This window comes from Saccopteryx leptura, chromosome 1 (assembly GCF_036850995.1).
Source record: "Saccopteryx leptura isolate mSacLep1 chromosome 1, mSacLep1_pri_phased_curated, whole genome shotgun sequence".
NCBI classification, from domain to species: domain Eukaryota; kingdom Metazoa; phylum Chordata; class Mammalia; order Chiroptera; family Emballonuridae; genus Saccopteryx; species Saccopteryx leptura.
In genome coordinates, this window is record NC_089503.1 from 3,572,333 (window position 1) to 3,593,544 (window position 21,212).

General features: G+C 58.6%; 1 protein-coding gene across 2 annotated transcripts in view; it reads right to left on the bottom strand.

The window, feature by feature from the left end:
* The window catches only part of NADSYN1 (NAD synthetase 1), a 34,219-nt gene that overhangs the window by 12,540 nt on the left and 467 nt on the right, over positions 1–21,212 (bottom strand). The window contains exons 2-10 of one of the 2 annotated variants that reach the window (XM_066380895.1): positions 20,174–20,234; positions 17,156–17,272; positions 15,191–15,244; positions 14,729–14,818; positions 9,395–9,446; positions 6,423–6,511; positions 6,104–6,221; positions 3,640–3,771; positions 454–528 (exon numbers count right to left, since the gene is read on the bottom strand). In XM_066380895.1, coding sequence (XP_066236992.1) covers positions 454–528; positions 3,640–3,771; positions 6,104–6,221; positions 6,423–6,511; positions 9,395–9,446; positions 14,729–14,818; positions 15,191–15,244; positions 17,156–17,272; positions 20,174–20,234 — 788 coding nt within the window. The remainder of the gene's footprint in view (positions 1–453; positions 529–3,639; positions 3,772–6,103; positions 6,222–6,422; positions 6,512–9,394; positions 9,447–14,728; positions 14,819–15,190; positions 15,245–17,155; positions 17,273–20,173; positions 20,235–21,212) is intronic. The other variant, XM_066380982.1, reaches the window with a different exon arrangement.

A 21,212-nucleotide genomic window follows, 5' to 3' on the forward strand; every position in this document is an offset into this window, starting at 1 on the left:
TCTCTCTCTCTGTCTCTCTCTCTCTTCTCTCTCTTTCCTCTATCTAAAATCAGTAAATAAAGTCTTTAAAAGAAAAAAAGAATGAAGCCCGATACACACACTATAACATGGATGGACCACAAAAACATCATGCTTGGGGAGAGGAGCCTGTCAATCAGACCCCACGTGCTGGGAGTCCCTGTAAGGGAACGTGCAGAACAGGCAGGTGCACAGAGGCAGGAAGACTGGTGGTCACCCTGGGGCTGGCAGAGGGGAACGAGTCTGGGGTCCTTTTCGGGGTGTTGAAAAGTTCTCACACCTCACACTGACTGTGGAGATAGCTGCCTAGTCTACACGTACTAAAAACCACCAAATCAGGTGCTTAATTCAGTGGATTGTGTGGTATAGGAATGAAATCTCCACCAAGTCTCCGGGTCTCTGGCCAGCATCCTACAAGGGTGTCCGTCCACTTACCGCCAGGTTTCGAGAAGAAATCTCCGCCCTGTAGCTTCTGACATCCTCCAAATCCAACGTGGCGGTGAGGACTTCCTGGAGAAGGAGTTTCAGAGAGAGAGTGTGAGTTCCTGCCTGAGTTCCTGCCTGGCTGCTTCCCTCCACTTCAACAGGTGTGCCAGATTGCACACAGGTGAGTCACGGCTTCCAAGGCAGGGCCTGGGGACCTGTGGATTCGAGGGGCTCCACAAAGAGGGGAGGGGCAGTGCCATTGTCGATCCAAAGTCCTCCCCCCCTGTTGCCTCTAGAACCTCTGCTGAATTCAGAGACTTCCCAGTAACCTCTTAATCACCACACAGCACATAATTCTGTCAAATAAATGTCTGCTGGCCTGACCAGGCGGTGGCGCAGTAGATAGGGTGTCGGACTGGGACTCGGAGGACCCAGGTTCAAAAGCCCAAGGTCGCCAGCTTGAGCACAGGCTCATCCAGCTTAAGAGTGGGGTCACGGGCTTGAGCATGGGATCATAGACATGAATGACCCCATGGTCGCTAGCTTGAGCCCAAAGGTCATCGGCTTAAGCCCAAGGTCATTAGCTTGAGCAACGGGTCAATGGCTTGGCTAGAGCCGCCACCCCCCCCCATCAAGGCACATATGAGAAAGCAATCAATGAACAACTAAGGTGCCACAATGAAAAACTGATGCTTCTCATCTCTCTCTTTCCTGTCTGTTTGTCCCTATCTGTCCCTCCGTCTCTATCGCTAAAAAAACGCTGGGGGCTTCTGCACAGCTTCTCTATTCTTAAAGACACATGGGAGCAAGGGCTCCTGGCTGCCTTTGAACATGGCTGGGTGGAGACGGGATGGCTGGAGCTGCTGCAGCCACCTGACACCGTGAGGACAGGCACTCCAAGAACAAAGCCCACACGGAGGACGGCCGAGCAGGGGGTGGCAGGAGGTGGAGCCAGAGCCCGGTGACCCACGCCAGGGTCCTGACCCCGATGCGCTGTGAGTAGGATAGGAGGTGACGCTTCCCTGCCACTGACCCCAATGAGATGGGGGGGGTCTGCCACTTGCAACATATGGCAGAAAAAAGAAAGTTTTCAACTTGCAAATGGTAATCCTTTCTTAAAAAAAAAAAAAGGAATCCTAACCACATGACATTATAGACTATTGTCTCATCACATGCACGCGTGGGACACCACCGGGTGACCCAGGGCGGCTGTGGCTACCCTGCGCCTAACCCCAGCAGCAGACAGCCTTTATACAAAAGAGAAGAGGGAGCTCACGTGACCTACAGCTCTCCTGTCACTTCCCAAGTGATGGGTCACTGAAGCCACCGTGCTCCCGACATGACAAAGCCGAAGGAAGCGTGAAGAAGTCACACACACACAAAATAAAAGACCCTGGGGGGTGCGGCTCTTTCCAGGAGAAGAAGGCCCCCCCATTCCACTTCTCCCCCAAGCCAGGCCGGTTTCAACACAGCCCCCGACGGAGGCGTGAGAAGCATGCGCCCCAGGAGAGGTTCGTGCTCCGGGCAGGAGGGGATGGGAGGGGTGGCTGAGATGACCGCAAGCGCTCATTTCTCGGGTCGATTCAAGGCAGATCACGGAGGAAGTGGCAGAACAGCACGGCCCCCCAGCCCGAGGACAGTGACACCACTATCATCCCTGAACGTTCAGGCACAACCGGGCAACTCTAGCTTGAAATGTGAGGCAAAGGTCCTCTGATTTTAATGTGCAAAAGGATCGTGTGGGTGCATGCTAAAAATTAGGAACCTTGGGTGTCCGACAGGGAGGGTGGGGGGCTGGGGGTGACCCCGCCACCTGCAGGGACCTGTGTACTTACTTATTCCAGTGCAGGTGACCCCCACCCCACCTGCCAGTCAGTGGCACCCCAAGGCGCCTGCGGCTCTGCTGTACGGCTGAGCGTCTGGTCCAAACCAACCTGGGCTGAAAGACACACGGCCCCGCTTGGGGACAGAGGACACAGCCACTCACGTGGACTTGGATCTTTCCTTTCAAACCCCTTCCCTCTTGGCTACGGTGAATCATGTACACCTCCGAACAACGGGAGGCCTGTGGGGACGCTGCCCCTTGGGAAGCAGCGCCTGGAGGGCAATCAGGAGGGCTTCCACGGGGAGGCAGGCGGGCCAGCTGCTGGATCCCAGGCTGCCAAATCCTCGCCTTCCCTCTTGGCACGAAGACCCCGCGGAACTCCTGTCCAGGTCGCTCTCTCTCGGGCCCCCTTGACACTGAAGCCTGGTTTCCAACCCCGCCTTCGTGCGGGTGACCCCAACCAACCGCAGAAGGTGTCAAACAGACCCTCCCCTCCCCCACGTGCACGCAAAGGCCGTGAAGCCGCGGGGATCACGCCAGAGGGTCCCAGAGAATTTGTTATCCTGAGACACAAGCTCGCCCTGCTCCCTGGAAACTCCTTCCTCCGGCTGCCACCTGCCTCTCTGGGAAGTAGCATTTCTGACACTTGTTCCCCCAAAAACACAAATGCGGAAGGCAGCTGGATCCAAAGACAGTGAGGGAACAGAGACCCTGGACGGGCGGCCTGAGCCCAGTAACTGCGACCCTGTCGCTCGGGCCGACTTCAGGCACAACCACGTGACTTCTGTGGTATTTGTACAACTGGAAGTCATGTCCACCTTGGGCTACAGCCTTTTTTTTTTTCTCTCCGGCTTCACAAAAACAGACGGGAGGGCGACACCATTCTCTACAGGGACCCTTCCAACTAGCTGACTCCCGCGTCATGACGTGAGCTCCCCGCCAGCCGTGGAATTATTCCAACATGCCTGTCCCACACTCGGGGGGGAAACCAGGGTCACCCACTCTCTTGCTGCTATAAAGCCTCCTCCTCCCGCAGCCACAGCGGGTCTGCTCCGTGCCCCAGAGCCATCTCAGGGTGACCCTGCGTGGGGCGGTGTCCCACTCCCTTCGCGGTGAACAGGTGTGGTGGGTAAACCGCCGTGCCCCTCACCTGTCCCGGGTCGGGGCCGCATGCCGTGCGGGAGCACCCCCGTAAACGTGGGTGGGGACTCCTCTCTCATCAACCAGGCGAAAGGGAAGCGGTCAGGCGGGACAGCCCATGGTGCCCACGCGAGACCCCGGTTGTGGGGGGACGGAGCACACGGCCTCTGGGTGAGAACCGACGCAGGAGGGAGTGCACACCGCTCCCCCATGGCACGCGGGCTCCTTACCACGTCGTCCAGGGAGAACTGGGACCCCTGCGCGAACAGGCTGCCGTTCATGGCGATCATGGCACAGCCGTCATAGTAGAGCCGGTCCCCGTCGCAGCCCTTCTGGTTGGCCAGCAGGTAAATGCCACCGCTCTGGAGAAACGCAGAGAGCGCCGATGGCCGTGTGAACCGCTGTCCGTCGCCTTGGCCTGCCCCCGGCTCCTGCAGTCTGCAGACCCCTTCCCACCAGCTCATCACCAGCACCTCCCACCGGCTCATCACCAGCACTCTCCCACCGGCTCATCACCAGCTCATCACCAGCACCCTCAACCAGCTCATCACCAGCACCTTCCCACCGGCTCATCACCAGCACCTCCCACCGGCTCATCACCAGCACCCTCCCACCGGCTCATCCAGCACCTCCCACCGGCTCACCAGCACCTCCCACCGGCTCATCCAGCACCCTGCCACCGGCTCACCAGCACCTCCCACCGGCTCATCCAGCACCCTGCCACCGGCTCACCAGCACCTCCCACCGGCTCACCACCAGCACCCTCCCACCGGCTCATCACCAGCACCTCCCACCAGCACCTCCCACCGGCTCATCACCAGCACCTCCCACCAGCACCTCCCACCGGCTCATCACCAGCACCTCCCACCGGCTCATCACCAGCACCTCCCACCGGCTCACCACCAGCACCCTCCCACCAGCACCTCCCACCAGCTCACCACCAGCACCTCCCACCGGCTCATCACCAGCACCTCCCACCGGCTCATCACCAGCACCTCCCACCGGCTCATCACCAGCACCTCCCACCGGCTCACCACCAGCACCTCCCACCAGCACCTCCCACCAGCTCACCACCAGCACCTCCCACCAGCACCTCCCACCAGCTCACCACCAGCACCTCCCACCGGCTCATCACCAGCACCTCCCACCAGCACCTCCCACCGGCTCATCACCAGCACCTCCCACCGGCTCACCATCAGCACCCTCCCACCGGCTCATCACCAGCACCTCCCACCGGCTCACCACCAGCACCTCCCACCGGCTCATCACCAGCACCTCCCACCAGCACCCTCCCACCGGCTCATCACCAGCACCTCCCACCAGCTCACCACCAGCACCTCCCACCGGCTCATCCAGCACCTCCCACCAGCTCACCACCAGCACCTCCCACCCGCTCATCACCAGCACCCTCCCACCAGCTCATCACCAGCTCACCACCAGCACCTCCCACCGGCTCACCACCAGCACCTCCCACGGGCTCATCACCAGCACCCTCCCACCGGCTCATCACCAGCACCTCCCACCAGCTCACCACCAGCACCTCCCACCGGCTCATCCAGCACCTCCCACCAGCTCACCACCAGCACCTCCCACCGGCTCATCACCAGCACCCTCCCACCGGCTCATCCAGCACCCTCCCACCGGCTCATCACCAGCACCCTCCCACCAGCTCATCACCAGCTCACCACCAGCACCTCCCACCGGCTCACCACCAGCACCTCCCACGGGCTCATCACCAGCACCCTCCCACCGGCTCATCACCAGCACCTCCCACCAGCTCACCACCAGCACCTCCCACCGGCTCATCACCAGCACCCTCCCACCGGCTCATCCAGCACCTCCCACCAGCTCACCACCAGCACCTCCCACCGGCTCATCACCAGCACCCTCCCACCGGCTCATCCAGCACCCTCCCACCGGCTCATCCAGCACCTCCCACCGGCTCATCACCAGCACCCTCCCACCCGCTCACCACCAGCACCCTCCCACCAGCTCATCACCAGCACCCTCAACCAAGAAACGCACACTCCAGAAGTGTGGAAGTTCACGGCCATGCGAGGCCACGTACCCGGCCTCCCGGGGCCCCAAGCGTGACCTACACGGTCTACGTTCCCTCCCATCTAGCCCCACGAGGCAGGCGCTGGCCTCTCCATCAGACAGGAGGGGACACGCAGGCACCCAGAAGACCGACCCCACGAGATGAAGCCGGGGCCCCAACCCAGCACAGCAGATGCCAACCCGCCCCTCGAGTGACCGAACAACACGGCCCTCACTGGGTCACCCACAAGAGAGGCCAGCGTGTGGGTGGTCCCCGCGCTCCACCGTGATGCCTGGTTCCCAGTCACCGTGTCACTTGTCCTGAGACACAGTGTGATGGCTGAGGGCCCGGGAGCCGGACCCTGGGGTGTGAGCCCCCACGGCCACCTGTCCACCAGGTGCCCTGTGTCCTGTGCTAGAGAGGGGACGACAGCAGGGCCTGCCTCCCAGGGTGGAGGTGAGGGTCGAATGAGGTCAGGCAGGTGGCCCCCAATGAGAAGTGAGTGTGATTATAGAGCACCGGCCACTGCCAGCAGCACCGATGGCCATTGCACACGAGCCACGGCCTGTGCTGGGCACTGGGCACCTGGGCGTGTGCGAGACAGAAAGCGCCCAGCCCGGGAGCACGCGCGCTCTGCGTCCCAGCCCAACGCCTACCTTGGTGGTGGCCATGGTCACCAGGTCCACCCTGGTGTGGGCTTTGCGCAGCACGTGGTGGCTGCTGGAGGCGTTGGTGAAGATCTCCACGCCGTCCAGGCCCATCTCGATGTGCGGGCTGTGGACAGAGTGGGTGAAGGGAAGAGACCGCTGTGACCTTGAGACCAGCTGTGACCTTGCCCGTACCACCCCCCACGCCCCTACAGGCTCCCAGGCATCTCCACAGCCCGAGGCCGGGACCCCAGGACGTTTGCATATCCCACGCTCCCAGCCGGCCCTGCCAGGGCGGGGCTGCGGTGACACAGAGGGACAGGCTGACCTGTGGGGCATCCAGAGCTCCTCGCAGATCTCGCTCCCGATGCAGGTGTCCCGGGTGGCGAGCACGGCGTCCCCAAAGGGCACAGTTTCCTGCAGTTGAGAGACAAGACCACAGGAGACCCCTTGGTCATCACCATCTGGGCTACCCTCTGACCTAGAGCCCCAGACGTCACTCAGAGGATTTTCATGAAAGCGGCTGTTTTGCTTTGAGCCCCTGTGTGCCCCTGACTTGTAGCAGTCCCAGCCCAGGTGGCCTGGTGACAGCTGGCATCTCCGTGCTGACCCTCCAGGGCCTCCCGTCACACGTACCTCAGCCCAGAGCTGTGCTCAGAGCTGCCACACAGCTTATGAGGTTGCAACAAACTGACCCAGCTCTGCCAGTGTCCACTGGCACAAACCGCCATTGCTACCTTGGTCATTAACGACAACAGCTCTCGTTTGTCAAGGGCGCCTCTGGGCTCGACACGGCGCTAGGCACTTTCTACATCCTCGACATGCCTGATGGTAGTGCCAGGAAGCAGCCCCATCCCTGTGTCCGAAATGGCCCAACAGAGGCTCACAAAGTTCCAGAACCCTGACGGAAGCTGCCCAGCCCGTGAGCAGCCGGAAGCAGAATGCAGGTATGTCTGCCTCCAGAGCCACATTCATAAACCACGAGTGGCGGTGGCTTCCAGGGCAGGGACAGCGCCTCCAACCCACAGCTGCCGCAGACAATTCCTGCAACTGGTCCTCAACCAGCTGCACCTCAAACTGCAGAGAGCACCCCACACTGGCTTTGTGGGTCACACCAGAGTGTTTTTTAGGATATGACAGGATCCCAGAAGAATGCAAAGGAAGGTATCTCCCAGTGAGAGGGTCCTTGCTGAAATGGTGCCACAGGCACACACAGGCACACACATATTCACACATATGTGTATATATATATAGATACACAGGTATGCACACACACATACACACACATATATATATATACACACAGGTACGTACAAACACACACATATATACAGAGATATGCACTCATACGTGTATATATATAGACACACAGGCATGTACACACAGATATGCACAGATATGTGTATATATAGACACACATACACGCACACATACACGCACACATGTGTGTATAGACACACAGGCACACACATACAGACATACACACATGCATGCACACATGCATGTATATATATGCACACACAGATATGCACACATATGTGTATATATAAACACGCACACGTGCACACATGCACACACAGATGGTTTTAAAATGTGTTCACTGCTGCAGTTCAAGGTCGGAACTTTTCGAGTCACTTGGGAGGCGACCAGTCCGGGCTGAGAATCTCTCCCCCAAGTCTCGGCCGCGCCATTCCCAACCGCTAACTCGGAAGGCAGCGAGCCCACGCTGGCCCCCAGAGAGCCTGTCTCGGGGATCAGAACCCGGGCTGGTGACGTAGGCAGGCTCCTGAATGAAGAAGACCTCAGCCCACGGGCAGGCAGCCCCTCTCCACCAGGGAAGCGGGGGACAGAGGAAGAACCCCCCTGACAGCAAGGAGGGGGGGTGGAATCAGGGGAGAGGTCCCTCCCTGGGGTCCCTCTCCACCAGGGAAGCGGGGGACAGAGGAAGAACCCCGACAGCAAGGAGGGGGGGTGGAATCAGGGGAGAGGTCCCTCCCTGGGGTCCCTCTCCACCAGGGAAGCGGGGGACAGAGGAAGAACCCCCTGACAGCAAGGAGGGGGGGTGGAATCAGGGGAGAGGTCCCTCCCTGGGGTCCCTCTCCACCAGGGAAGCGGGGGACAGAGGAAGAACCCCGACAGCAAGGAGGAAGACAGCTGGGGGCCGGGGGGGGTGGAATCAGGGGAGAGGTCCCTCCCTGGGGTCCATCTGTTCAGGCCCATGCCTGAGGCTCAGGTGCGTCCCTGCTGACCCACCTAGCAGATCAGCACGTCCCGAGCACGATAATTAGGGCTGCAGAGGATTTGGTGTGCTGGCTGGGTTATGTCCCTGAAAGGTCATATAGTAAGAGTCCTGACTCCCAGGACCTCAGAAGGTGACTGCTTTTGGAGATGAGGTCTTTAAACAGGTGATTAAGATAAAAAGAGGTCACTAGGGTGGGCTGCCACCCAATGTGACTGGTGTACTTATAAGAGGAGACGGAGACACAGACCCAGAGGAACGATCACGTGAGGACACAGAAGGCGCCGTCTACACGCCCAGGTGAGAGGCCTCAGGGGAAACTCGCCCTGCGGGCACCTGGGTCGCGGACTTCCCAGCGTCCAGGACCCAGACGGTCAATGTCTGTTGTTCAAGCCGCCTGGTCTGTGGTGCTTTGTTCGGGCATCCTGGGCAAGTTAATACACTTGGCAGCCAGAATGGAAACTCAGGCAGGAGCCACAGCAGCCGGGGCCCTCCCAGAACACCCCCTGTGGGCCCCGGCCCCCAACCACCACGGCAAGTGGACAGAACAGGGTTCTGGCTGAGCCACCCGGCAGCTTCCAGCAGGAAGAGGGTGGACGAGGTCCGATAAGGCCAGGAGACCAAAAGCTCTGCAGGTCCAGCCAGTGGTTCAAACACAAGCCAGATTTCTGACGTTGGTTTTCCACCGAACAAACAGGCAGCTATGCAAAGTCTTCCATAAACTTTATAGCAAGAAACTCCTGGCTTCTCGGGCTTCCCCAGGCCCCAGCCTGAGATTAGCAGGAGGCAGCTGGTTAAGGTGGGACAGGAGACCCCACTTGTACCTGCCAGTGAGAACTGGGGACAGGGAGGGTGGGATGAGCAGGAGCAGCATGAGTGACATCAGAGAAAAGGGGCACCCACCCCCGCCCCCGGGTCCCGAGACCCCTCCCCACTGTGTTTACCTACCTGAGCCACGGTGGCCCTGTCCCTGCGACCCCAAGGCTCCCGCCCCATGCGGCCCACCGCCAGCCTCGAATGCTGACAGGCGAGTGACACTGCGTTTTCTTCCCGAGACTCACCTGCTTGGTGACATCCTGGATCATCCGAGGAAGGAAGTACTCCTCAGTCTGCCTGGAAGGGGAAGTAACGGCAGATCTGAAGGTCACACGTGGGAGACAACGGGGCCCCGAGCCGGCAAATCAGCGCTGTCCCCTCGGCCGCGGCCGCCCCCACCCCTGCAACCACAAGGATTCACCCGAAACGGGGTCACGTTGCCCCGAGGAGAAGCCCACACGGGGCCTTCTAGAAAGATCACCCGACATAGAATTCTAAACCCGTATCCTCTCTGACACGGTCAGGCCGCTCCGCAAGGTTCCCAGGATGGACAGGAGAGGAGCTGAAGCCACAGCTCGGGCACAAGGAGACACCCGAGGCGCTCCGTGACAGGCAGGACACCCCGAGGCGCTCCGCTGACAGGCAGGACACCCCGAGGCGCTCCGTGACAGGCAGGACACCCCGAGGCGCTCCGCTGACAGGCAGGACACCCCGAGGCGCTCCGTGACAGGCAGGACACCCCGAGGCGCTCCGCTGACAGGCAGGACACCCCGAGGCGCTCCGCTGACAGGCAGGACACCCCGAGGCGCTCCGCTGACAGGCAGGACACCCCGAGGCGCTCCGCTGACAGGCAGGACTCTCGACAGTAGATGGTTCCCAGACGTGACCTCGAGGAGGCTGTGGGCCGGTGTGCACCGGGGAGGCAGTGAATGAACCCGGCTTCTCCGTCTTTCCTAGAATTCACAACAGCCTCCGGGATGGCGCTGCTGGCTCTTTTACTTAAATAAACTTAAAAGGCTGAGGCGTGGACAGGAGGATGGTGGCTTCTGTCCCTCCCTAAGGAAGGGGACAGGACACACAGACCCCGCTGACCTCGGGGCTGCCTGAGGACTCACAGACCCCGCTGACCTCGGGGCTGCCTGAGGACACACAGACCCCGCTGACCTCGGGGCGGCCTGAGGACACACAGACCCCGCTGACCTCGGGGCTGCCTGAGGACACACAGACCCCGCTGACCTCGGGGCTGCCTGAGGACACACAGACCCCGCTGACCTCGGGGCTGCCTGAGGACACACAGACCCCGCTGACCTCGGGGCTGCCTGAGGACTCACAGACCCCGCTGACCTCGGGGCTGCCTGAGGACTCACAGACCCCGCTGACCTCGGGGCTGCCTGAGGACTCACAGACCCCGCTGACCTCGGGGCTGCCTGAGGACACACAGACCCCGCTGACCTCGGGGCTGCCTGAGGACTCACAGACCCCGCTGACCTCGGGGCTGCCTGAGGACTCACAGACCCCGCTGACCTCGGGGCTGCCTGAGGACACACAGACCCCGCTGACCTCGGGGCGGCCTGAGGACACACAGACCCCGCTGACCTCGGGGCTGCCTGAGGACTCACAGACCCCGCTGACCTCGGGGCTGCCTGAGGACACACAGACCCCGCTGACCTCGGGGCGGCCTGAGGACTCACAGACCCCGCTGACCTCGGGGCGGCCTGAGGACTCACAGACCCCGCTGACCTCGGGGCTGCCTGAGGACACACAGACCCCGCTGACCTCGGGGCTGCCTGAGGACACACAGACCCCGCTGACCTCGGGGCTGCCTGAGGACTCACAGACCCCGCTGACCTCGGGGCTGCCTGAGGATACACAGACCCCGCTGACCTCGGGGCGGCCTGGCCGTTCCACATGGACCCTCTGTCGGTTGGCTGGTGGCAACATTGTTGCTTCTTTTGTTCCCACGTGATCTTTTTGAGGCAGACCCAGGTTCACGCAGCGCTGTTGACCTGCCCGCCCAGGGCGATGCTGGCGCCCACCCCCGGGCAGCAGACGGTGGTGGCTGTGGGATTACCTCTCCCTCCTCACACCGTTTCTGGGGGTTGGGGGGGGCTCCTTTGCTCAGCAGCCTTGCGTTTTCTAACATTTTGATTTCATGACTCCAGTGGGGCAGAGAGGCATCTCAGCGCCATTCCAGTTTATACTGCCCTGACCCGCGACAACGCTGTCCTTTCGCATTCTTACGGGTTTTCTTCTACGAAATGTGTATTGGTCTGTTCCTTTCCTTTTTCTTCCTGTGTTTCTTTGATTGGGGTTGTTTTTTTTTTGGGGGGGGGGAGCTTTTTCTTACTGATTCACGGGTCCTTATCCATCCTGAACAATAATCTTCAACACGTATCTATCTATTCAGCATCGCTTACAGGCCACTTTTCTCAGAACTGAGGAAAATAACTGTTTCTCAGTCCCAACGTGCTCAGTGCCCGACCACCAGGGTTCACGGCACCCTCACGACCACAGCTCCGCGGGACGGTGGCTGAAGTTATATCCCTACAGACATTCCGGTTGCTCTGTTGGCCCAGAGCCACTCAGCCAAGAGGTGACAGGACCGAGGTTTGAGCCCAGCCCAGGGCACCCACACGCGGGAAACAGACACGTCCGCCCGGTGAGAGCCGCGGTCACTTCCTCCGGGTGGGCAGCGGTGTCCACCGGCTCCTCAGGGTGCCTGTCCTCGGGGGCAGCGTTCGGGCTGAATTTGTTGACGTCTTAGTTTAAGGTTTGCGTTTTCTGCCTCTCGTCTGCCAACGTCTTCCCCGCGGCGAGGTCACGCCAGGATCCTCTCTGATGCCATCTTCTGAAAGATTTACACTCGGATCTTTCCCAGGTCGATGTCTGATCCTTCTGGAGTTGTTCTGGGACAATGATTTTCACGATCAATCGTGCCTGCGTACTGAAGCCTCCATAAAAAACTCAAAAGGACAGGGTCTGGGGTGGGGGGGGGGGGGCTTCTGGGTTGGTGAGCATGCGGAGGAGGTGTGGGAAGAGTGACACTAGCGGGGGCGTGGAAGCCCTGCCTCTTTCCCCCACACCTTGCCTCCTGCGTTTCTTCCATCTGGCTGTTCCTAACTGACATCCCTTTAAAATAAACTAGCAATCTGGTGAGTCAATGCTTATTAGTTCTGTGAGCTGCTCTGGCAAATTAATCGAACCCCGGGAGGGGGTCATCGGCGCCTCTGATCTATATCGCCAGTTGACCTGAAGCCCAGGTGACCACCTAGACTTGTGACTGGTGTCTGAAGTGGGGCGGCCAGGGCAGTCTTGTGGGACCCAGCCCTTCATCTGTGGGGTCTAGGGCTATCTCAGAACTACATTCGTTGCTTGGTGGTGTTAGAACCGTAGAAAGCTACGGGAAGCCAGGTCCCGGGGACGAGCCACTGGCCAGAGAAAGACTGTAGAGGCAGGAGCTGAGCAAGCCCAGGGGACAGGGACGTCCCGAGGGTGACGGCGGTGCAGCAGACCCGGGGGACACAGGTGGGGGGGGGGTGAACTGGTCCAGACAGCAGAGACAGAAGGTGACGGGGACAGGACAGCCGGCTGGCTGGCCCTGGGGAGGAGCAACAGGTGTACAAGGTAGACAGACACAGGTCACAACCTGCGGCTGGACCGTGGACTTGAACAAAAGTGAGTCCTGCAAGCACCGAGCGGCCACCAAACCAGCAGCCCCTGCGTGTCCGCATTAGGAAGACACAGCGCAGGACACGGAAGGTGAGGGCTGCCCGTGTGCAAAACCCTGTCCTACCATTGTGGCCATCGCGATGGTAACGGGCGCACATCCTTTAGCGATTCGGGGGCAGGACCCCCAGGTCCCGGGAGAATGCAGCAAATGCAAATGGACTAGGGTACAGGGCTCGGGACCGGGCAGAGCAGGAGGGGTTCTGGTTGGCTGTCAAGCTCAGAGTTATGCCATTCAAAACCAAATTATTATATAAAAGAGCGAAGTATCTGCATAGTGTAATGGAATAAACCACAGGGGGCGCCTCAAGACCATGCTGTTAGGCAGGAGGAGCTGGCTATCACGCTGGGGAGGGGCCAACAGCGAGGGGCGGGGCGGGTGGAAATACCCCCATCTTCTTTAGCGTGGTGACGGCATGAGTGCTCTCAACAGCCAAACACAAAGCACCTAAAACCATGCATTTTATAGACCATTATTCATACCTCAATTTAAAAAAAACAAAACAAGGCCCTGGTCGGTTGGCTCAGTGGTAGAGCGGTGGCCTGGCGTGCAGGAGTCCCGGGTTCGATTCCCGGCCAGGGCACACAGGAGAAGCGCCCATCTACTTCTCCACCCCTCCCCCTCTCCTTCCTCTCTGTCTCTCTCTTCCCTTCCCACAGCCAAGGCTCCATTGGAGCAAAGTTGGCCCGGGCGCTGAGGATGGCTCCATGGCCTCTGCCTCAGGTGCTAGAATGGCTCTGGTTGCAACAGAGCTACGCCACAGATGGGCAGAGCATCGCCCCCTGGTGGGCATGCCAGGTGGATCCCTGTTGGGCGCATGCGGGAGTCTGACTGCCTCCCCGTTTCCAACTTCAGAAAAATACAAAAAAAAAAACAAAAAAACTTTTAAAGTGTGCTTTCAATAGTATTACCAAATTTTAATGTTTAAAGAGAATTTCAGCCATCTTATTCCTTGATACATCGTTCCTATAATATTTAAAATGCTCAGAGCACAGATAAAAATTTAAAAAAAAGTTTTTTCTTTTTTAACTAGCGCCATAGCGGCATCTCAATCTGGAAAAGAGGAAACTTTCCCCTGACCGGGTGTCAGCAAACCGAAACGGAGTTTACTCCACCTGGTGCGCTTGGAGTTTATTCTAGAACCGCCAAGATGTACATACTTACTCCACAACTTCATCTCACCGGATGCTGAGATGGCAGCGGATAAATCCAGCATCCATTAGCGACCCATTTAAACCCCCAAAGTAAAAATAACCAGAGACCGAGAGAAACCCGACACCAACCGCAGAGAGGGGAGCGGCTTCCCGAGGTAAGGTCGGTAAGGTCGGGGAGAGCCACAAATGCCCCAGTCCTCCAAGACATCTGTTCTAGAGCGTTCCGAAAATTGCCGGGCCAACCAAAGTGGCTACGAAAGTGACCCGAGCAGTGTCGATATGTTGGACAGGAGAAGTTAAAATTAGTCATATGTTATATAATTTCCACTTGAAAGAAAGGGGGGGGGAACCTAAGAAACCCCACAAAGCACTAGGCCCAGTAAGAGAAGGCAGGGAGGTGGCCGATGACAGCAGCAACAACACACGGAGTTGCAGTTTTCCTACATAAAAATGTGAACCGTTTATAAACACAGTGCAACGGCTCCCTTGACAATAGTAGCCACAGGAAACAGGGAGGCGTAACTGGAACAATAATAGGGCAGGGCTTCTCAACCTGAGATGATCGGCCTCCATCTGCCGGTCCCCAATTCTGAGTAACTCCTCCCTCCACCCATGATCACTACAGACGGCCAGGATGCGTCACAGACACCCCAGGAGCCGTCACCGTGATGCGCCCATGCCTCGGGGCCGGGACTCACCGGCTCCTGGACCACGGGGTGAACCAGCGCAGCTCGTGGTAGTTCCCTTCGTTTGCCAAGGCCATCTTGGGTCTGATGAGCAGGATCTTCCTATAGGCAAGGGACAAGGATGTCCCTGACGTGGACACGCCCCAGAGAAGGAGCAGCCCGCGGACCCCTCCAGCCCAGACGTGGACAACGAGACCCAATAGGTATCACTCCGCGGGTCTAAGAGGGACGCACAATAAAAGCCCGCCCTTCTGCGACTGACTCCCGGCCACAGGGCCGTGTGTCCCCGAACCCTGCCCTGTGGTCTCTCTAACATCTAAAGGTGCCTGTGTCAGAGGTGGCAGGAGCCAGAAAAGCAATGCCACTTGGATTGCCTGTTTGGTGTCTCACAAGATGCCTCCCAGGACCGTGTCACTGCCTCCGGAGCCTGAGAGAGCACGCGGGTCACTGTGGTCCCGGTGACCACCTACCCACCTGTTGAGAAAGATCACCCTGCAGTTGTAGCGGACGTTCCGGTGCATCACGGGCCTGCAGAGAGAGGGGCGCACGCGCCGGTCGGCAAACAGCACGATCGTGCTCCGTTTGGATCTCAGGCCCTTTCAGGGACTTGGGCTGCTCTGGCCCGTTCTCAAATCAAAACCAACAACGAGCGGTAAGCTTCTGTCCCCGGTGCCGCTCAGAAAGGGGAGGGAGTCCCCTAAAATGACACCAAGTCATCCTAGAATGTCCTCAAGCCTTCCAGAGGCTGCCTCCCTGCCCCTGCTGGGTCCTGCTGTCCCATCCCCTCTCCGTCCGTTCATGACCTCCTGCACAACCCTGCCCCCTCCCAATTCTGCAGAGCGCCCCCCACACACACACCAGAGCCCCTTCTAGAATGCAAGGGCATGGACAGATCCGTTCCCCGCTCTGCCTGGACCTCTCAGAGCAGCTGCCTGTCTTCTCCCCCGTTGTGCCTTGTCCTCTCTGCCGGCAGGAGCCACGGCCGGAGAGCCAGGTGGCGAAGCCCACCCCGGGTGAGATGCAGGAGCTCAGGGCTGAGCTGAGCAGCACAGAGGACCCTTCCAGCAGCACTCCCCGAGAATATTCACGTCCTAACTCCTGGGACCTGTGAACGCCGCCTTGCGTGGCAAAAGGGCCTCTGCGGATGTGAAGACTGAGTTCGGATCCTGAGATGGGGGGAGCACCCTGGGCCGTGCAGAACGGCCCGATATTATCACAAGGGTCCTCACGGAGGGCGGGGCGGGGGGTCAGAGAAGCTGTGGGATGGAAGCGGGGGCTGGAGCGACATGACAGTGGCTTTGAGAAGAGGATGGGGCCACCAGCCAAGGAAACTAGAATAGCAGCAGACTGGGGCCCTACCTACACCATATACAGTGTGTCCGTAAAGTCATGTGCACTTTTGACCGGTCACAGGAAAGCAACAAAAGTCGATAGAAATGGGAAATTTGCACCAAATAAAAGGAAAACCCTCCCAGTTTCTGTAGGATGATGTGGCAGCATGTGCGCATGCGCAGATGATGACGTAACACCGTGTATACAGCGGAGCAGCCCACGGCCATGCCAGTCGAGATGTGGACGGTACAGAGGAAAGTTCAGTGTGTTCTGTGGCTCGCTAAATTCGAATCTGTGACCAAAGTGCAACGTGAATATCAGCGCGTTTATAACGAAGCGCCACCACATAGGAATAACATTACTCGGTGGGATAAGCAGTTGAAGGAAACCGGCAGTTTGGTGGAGAAACCCCGTTCTGGTAGGCCATCAGTCAGTGACGAGTCTGTAGAGGCTATATGGGATAGCTACCTAAGGAGCCCTAAAAAATCTGTGCATGAGCCCACATCAAACTGCACTGAATAGGTATGAAATTGGGAGAGTTTTCCTTTTATTTGGTGCAGATTTCACATTTCTATCGTCTTTTGTTGCTTTCCTGTGACTGGACAAAAGTGTACCATGACTTTACGGACACATTGTGTGTGTGTGTGTGTGTGTGTGTAATATATATATTATATATATATTATATATATATATATAATATATATATATATAATATATATATCTACGCCTATGGGACACGCACCATCTGGCAGCACCTGGTCAGCAGGTCAACACGGGGTGACACGGAACCACCCTAAAACGTACCGTGAAGAAAGCGCTGCCCGTGCAACAGGCGAACACTGGGCCCCCACTGGTGTGACGTGTGTTCACACCTGCAGAGAGCTTTTGGGAGGACATGCAAAAATGGCTTCCGAGAGCCACCCCCGCTGCGGGGAATTAGGTATCTGCGGGGCTGGTGGGGGGACCGAAACCCACCTCCCAACAGAGGGCATTTGGTATCTTGACACGTGCAGATTCTGCACCCCTCAAGCTAGGACGGCGCTGGAAGAATCACGCCCTTGAACTTCCCTCTTGACTGAGCTTCTCATCGCTCGCGTTGGCACTTACATTCCCACGTCACAGATGATGTCCTGAGTGACCGGAGAGTCCAAGAGGGCGGCCAGGACTTGGAGTGAATGCAGGAGGGTGTCCGACTCGTAATAATGATCCCAACATCCGTAGCCGCTGCAGAGGGTGGGAATGGAAGGTGAGCCCCAGGGACGCACCAGGGACACACCGGGGAGCCCAGGGCGAGGCCAGGGGGCCAGTCGAGTCACATGTGCCCAGGTGCGACCCAGGCACTGGGATCTTTCTAAAGCCTCCAGGTGATTCTAGGGTGCAGCCAGAGTTAGAATCACCGCTACAGAAAATGATGCATTTTACTGAAATTAAGACACAGTGGGTCCCTGTCCCTCTCTCTTCGTTTTAAGTTCCACTGAGACATTCTCACGTTAAAGAGTGTCTGTTTTGGGTTTCTTTTTAAACCTTTCATGTGGTCAAAATCATACAGATCTATAAGAAACAAAATGCAAAAGATACAGATTGGGACCCGCAGAAAATTCAGGCAAGAGAGAGCCCTGGTAGCCATTCGAAACAGCGCTCAGAAACCTACTCCTGGGCTCCTTGCGACAGATGACCGCAGCGGGCTGAATGGCCTCCCCAGACAGCGGCGCCCACGTCCTAACCTCAGAAGTGGTGCCCTGGCCGGTTGGCTCAGCGGTAGAGCGTCGGCCTAGCGTGCGGAGGACCTGGGTTCGATTCCCGGCCAGGGCACACAGGAGAAGCGCCCATTTGCCTCTCCACCCCTCCGCCGCGCTTTCCTCTCTGTCTCTCTCTTCCCCTCCCGCAGCTAAGGCTCCATTGGAGCAAAGATGGCCCGGGCGCTGGGGATGGCTCTGTGGCCTCTGCCTCAGGCGCTAGAGTGGCTCTGGTCGCAACATGGCGACACCCCGGAGGGGCAGAGCATCGCCCCCTGGTGGGCAGAGCGTCGCCCCATGGTGGGCGTGCCGGGTGGATCCCGGTCGGGCGCATGCGGGAGTCTGTCTGACTGTCTCTCCCTGTTTCCAGCTTCAGAAAAATGAAAAAAAAAAAAAAAATGAGAAGTGGTGACACTGGCCTCATCTGGAAGAACGGTCTTTACAGATGTGATTACACTGAGGATCTCAAGATGAGGTCAGCCTGGATTAGTGGGGTGGGTCCTCAATCCATTGACAAGTGCCCTCATGAAAGAGATAAGAGGAGACACTGGAAAGAGGTTGGAGCTATGTGGCCACAAGACAAGGAACTGGGAGCCGGGAGCTGGAAGAGGCAGGTGGGACCTCCCCGAGAACCTCTGGAGCAAGCACAGCCCTGTGACACCTTGAGTCTGGACCGCCGGCCTCCCGAACTGTGAGACCATGAACCTCAGCTGTTTTAAAACACCCAGTTTGCAGCACTTTGGTGCAGCAGCCCCAGAGACCAGTGCCACGCGGCAGGAGGTCAGCAAGTCCAGACACAAGGAGTGAAGGCTCCAGGACTGGGCAGCAGCCCCAGAGACCAGTGCCACACTGCAGGAGGTCAGCAAGTCCAGAGACAAGAAGGAATGAAGGCTCCAGGACTGGGCAGGGGCCCAGGGACCAGTGCCACGCTGCAGGAGGTCAGCAAGTCCAGAGACAAGAAGGAGTGAAGGCTCCAGGACTGGGCAGGGGCCCAGAGACCAGTGCCACGCTGCAGGAGGTCAGCAAGGCCAGAGACAAGAAGGAATGAAGGCTCCAGGACCGGGCAGGGGCCCAGGGACCAGTGCCACGCTGCAGGAGGTCAGCAAGTCCAGACACAAGAAGGAATGGAGGCTCCAGGACTGGGCAGGGGCCCAGAGACCAGTGCCACACTGCAGGAGGTCAGCAAGGCCAGAGACAAGAAGGAATGAAGGCTCCAGGACCGGGCAGGGGCCCAGGGACCAGTGCCACGCTGCAGGAGGTCAGCAAGGCCAGAGACAAGAAGGAATGAAGGCTCCAGGACTGGGCAGGGGCCCAGGGACCAGTGCCACGCTGCAGGAGGTCAGCAAGTCCAGAGACAAGAAGGAATGAAGGCTCCAGGACTGGGCAGGGGCCCAGGGACCAGTGCCACGCTGCAGGAGGTCAGCAAGTCCAGAGACAAGAAGGAATGAAGGCTCCAGGACTGGGCAGGGGCCCAGAGACCAGTGCCACGCTGCAGGAGGTCAGCAAGTCCAGAGACAAGAAGGAGTGAAGGCTCCAGGACTGGGCAGGAGCCCAGGGACCAGTGCCATGCTGCAGGAGGTCAGCAAGTCCAGAGACAAGAAGGAATGAAGGCTCCAGGACTGGGCAGGGGCCCAGAGACCAGTGCCACGCTGCAGGAGGTCAGCAAGTCCAGAGACAAGAAGGAATGAAGGCTCCAGGACTGGGCAGGGGCCCAGAGACCAGTGCCACGCTGCAGGAGGTCAGCAAGGCCAGAGACAAGAAGGAATGAAGGTTCCAGGACTGGGCAGGGGCCCAGGGACCAGTGCCACGCTGCAGGAGGTCAGCAAGTCCAGAGACAAGAAGGAATGAAGGCTCCAGGACTGGGCAGGGGCCCAGAGACCAAAGGGAAAGGAGGGGAGCCCCGGGGTGGGGGGCAGCTGACGCCCACGGTCAGAAGAGAACCTTAGGCTGTACGAGGGCTCAGGTGGCGACTAACCTATTATTTCTTTAATGAGAGACAAGAAGAAAATCAAGGAATCCGTGCTCCCGACTCCTGAGCAGAGTGGTCGCTACCCTCGCTTATGGAAAGGTGCTGAGACCCCCCCCCCCCAACCAAAACCCGTTTATGGCCAAACAGAAAGCTGATGTCCTGGGAGGGGCACTGGTCCAGCAGACGCAGCCCCCACTTTTACCAGCTGGGCCGGGAACACTCAACTCCACGGGTCACGGGCGGTGGAACGGAGGCCTCCCAGCCGTGCGGGGCCTGCTCCTGTGCAGGGCGCTGAGTGGGCCTCTCCTGGGTGTCTGTCTGACGGGCTCCTCTGTGGGCACTTCCCTGCCCACCCTGGGGTGTGCTCCTCTGTGGGCACCTCCCTGCCCACCCTGGGGCGTTTCCAAGTTCTGCGCTCACCATATTTCCAGTTCTGGGCCAAGCCGGTATTTTGCTCCCTTTTGTTTGGCAATTTCAATACCTACGGGTACAAAAAAGAGAGAAAGAGAGGCAATTTCAGCATCTACAACGTGTTTGAAGGCGGGTCAACACTCTGCTGAAGCAGGTGTGGTTTTTAAAAAAAAGAACAACAGGCAAAAGTGCCCGTGACCTCCCAGCCCTGATGCATCTGGAGATGGCATCTCTCCAACCTGCTGACACCTGCAGAAAAGGAGAAATGGGCAGGGCTGCAGGGCTGGGCCTCCGCTTCACTGAGGAGGACGTCACTCCCTGGTAGTTTATTAACAAGCAACTGCGGAAGCCCCATGTGCAGGGAGGAGGCAGGACCGGGAGGCACCAGCCCCTGGCAGGCACCTTGGACCTGTAGGTTCGGCCAGCAGCTCCCAAGTGCAGTCTGGGAGAAGAGGCTAGCTGAGGGGAGACAGCTCGGGCCACCCAAGAACACTTCTCTTCACCCCAACTGGACTGGCTCTGAGCTCCCATAAGAAGACATCAGATCAATATGAAAAAAAACTATATATAAAGGATGAAGGTCCAAGGCACCTAGCTGATAAGATGTCCTCACTGGAACCATGCGGTTTTTTACTGCCCTTGGCAACCCTCCCGCAGGAAGAGGCTGAGTACAACACGACTGGGGTTGCCACACCTGCAGGGCCGTGCAGGGCAGGCAGGCATGACGAAAACTTCTACTCTCTCGAAAGTCAGCCAGTGCCGCCGCCAATAACTCTACGGTGATCCCACAAAAGGAAGACCACATCCCAGTCTCTAAGCGTGCGGGCTCCACCTCTCTCTTTGGGCCACTTCTCCCACTGTGCATCTCCAGGAAGGTCCGCAGGCCCCCAGAGACCACCCACTCACTGCTGGCCACTTCACAACATCCCCCCCAGTGACTGGCCCCCTCTCCCGACACATCTCCCAGGATGGGTAGCTTACCTCTAGAGATGGCACAGGAAACCCTAAAGATATTTAAGGACAGGTGCACCCGACCCTCCTCCCTCCA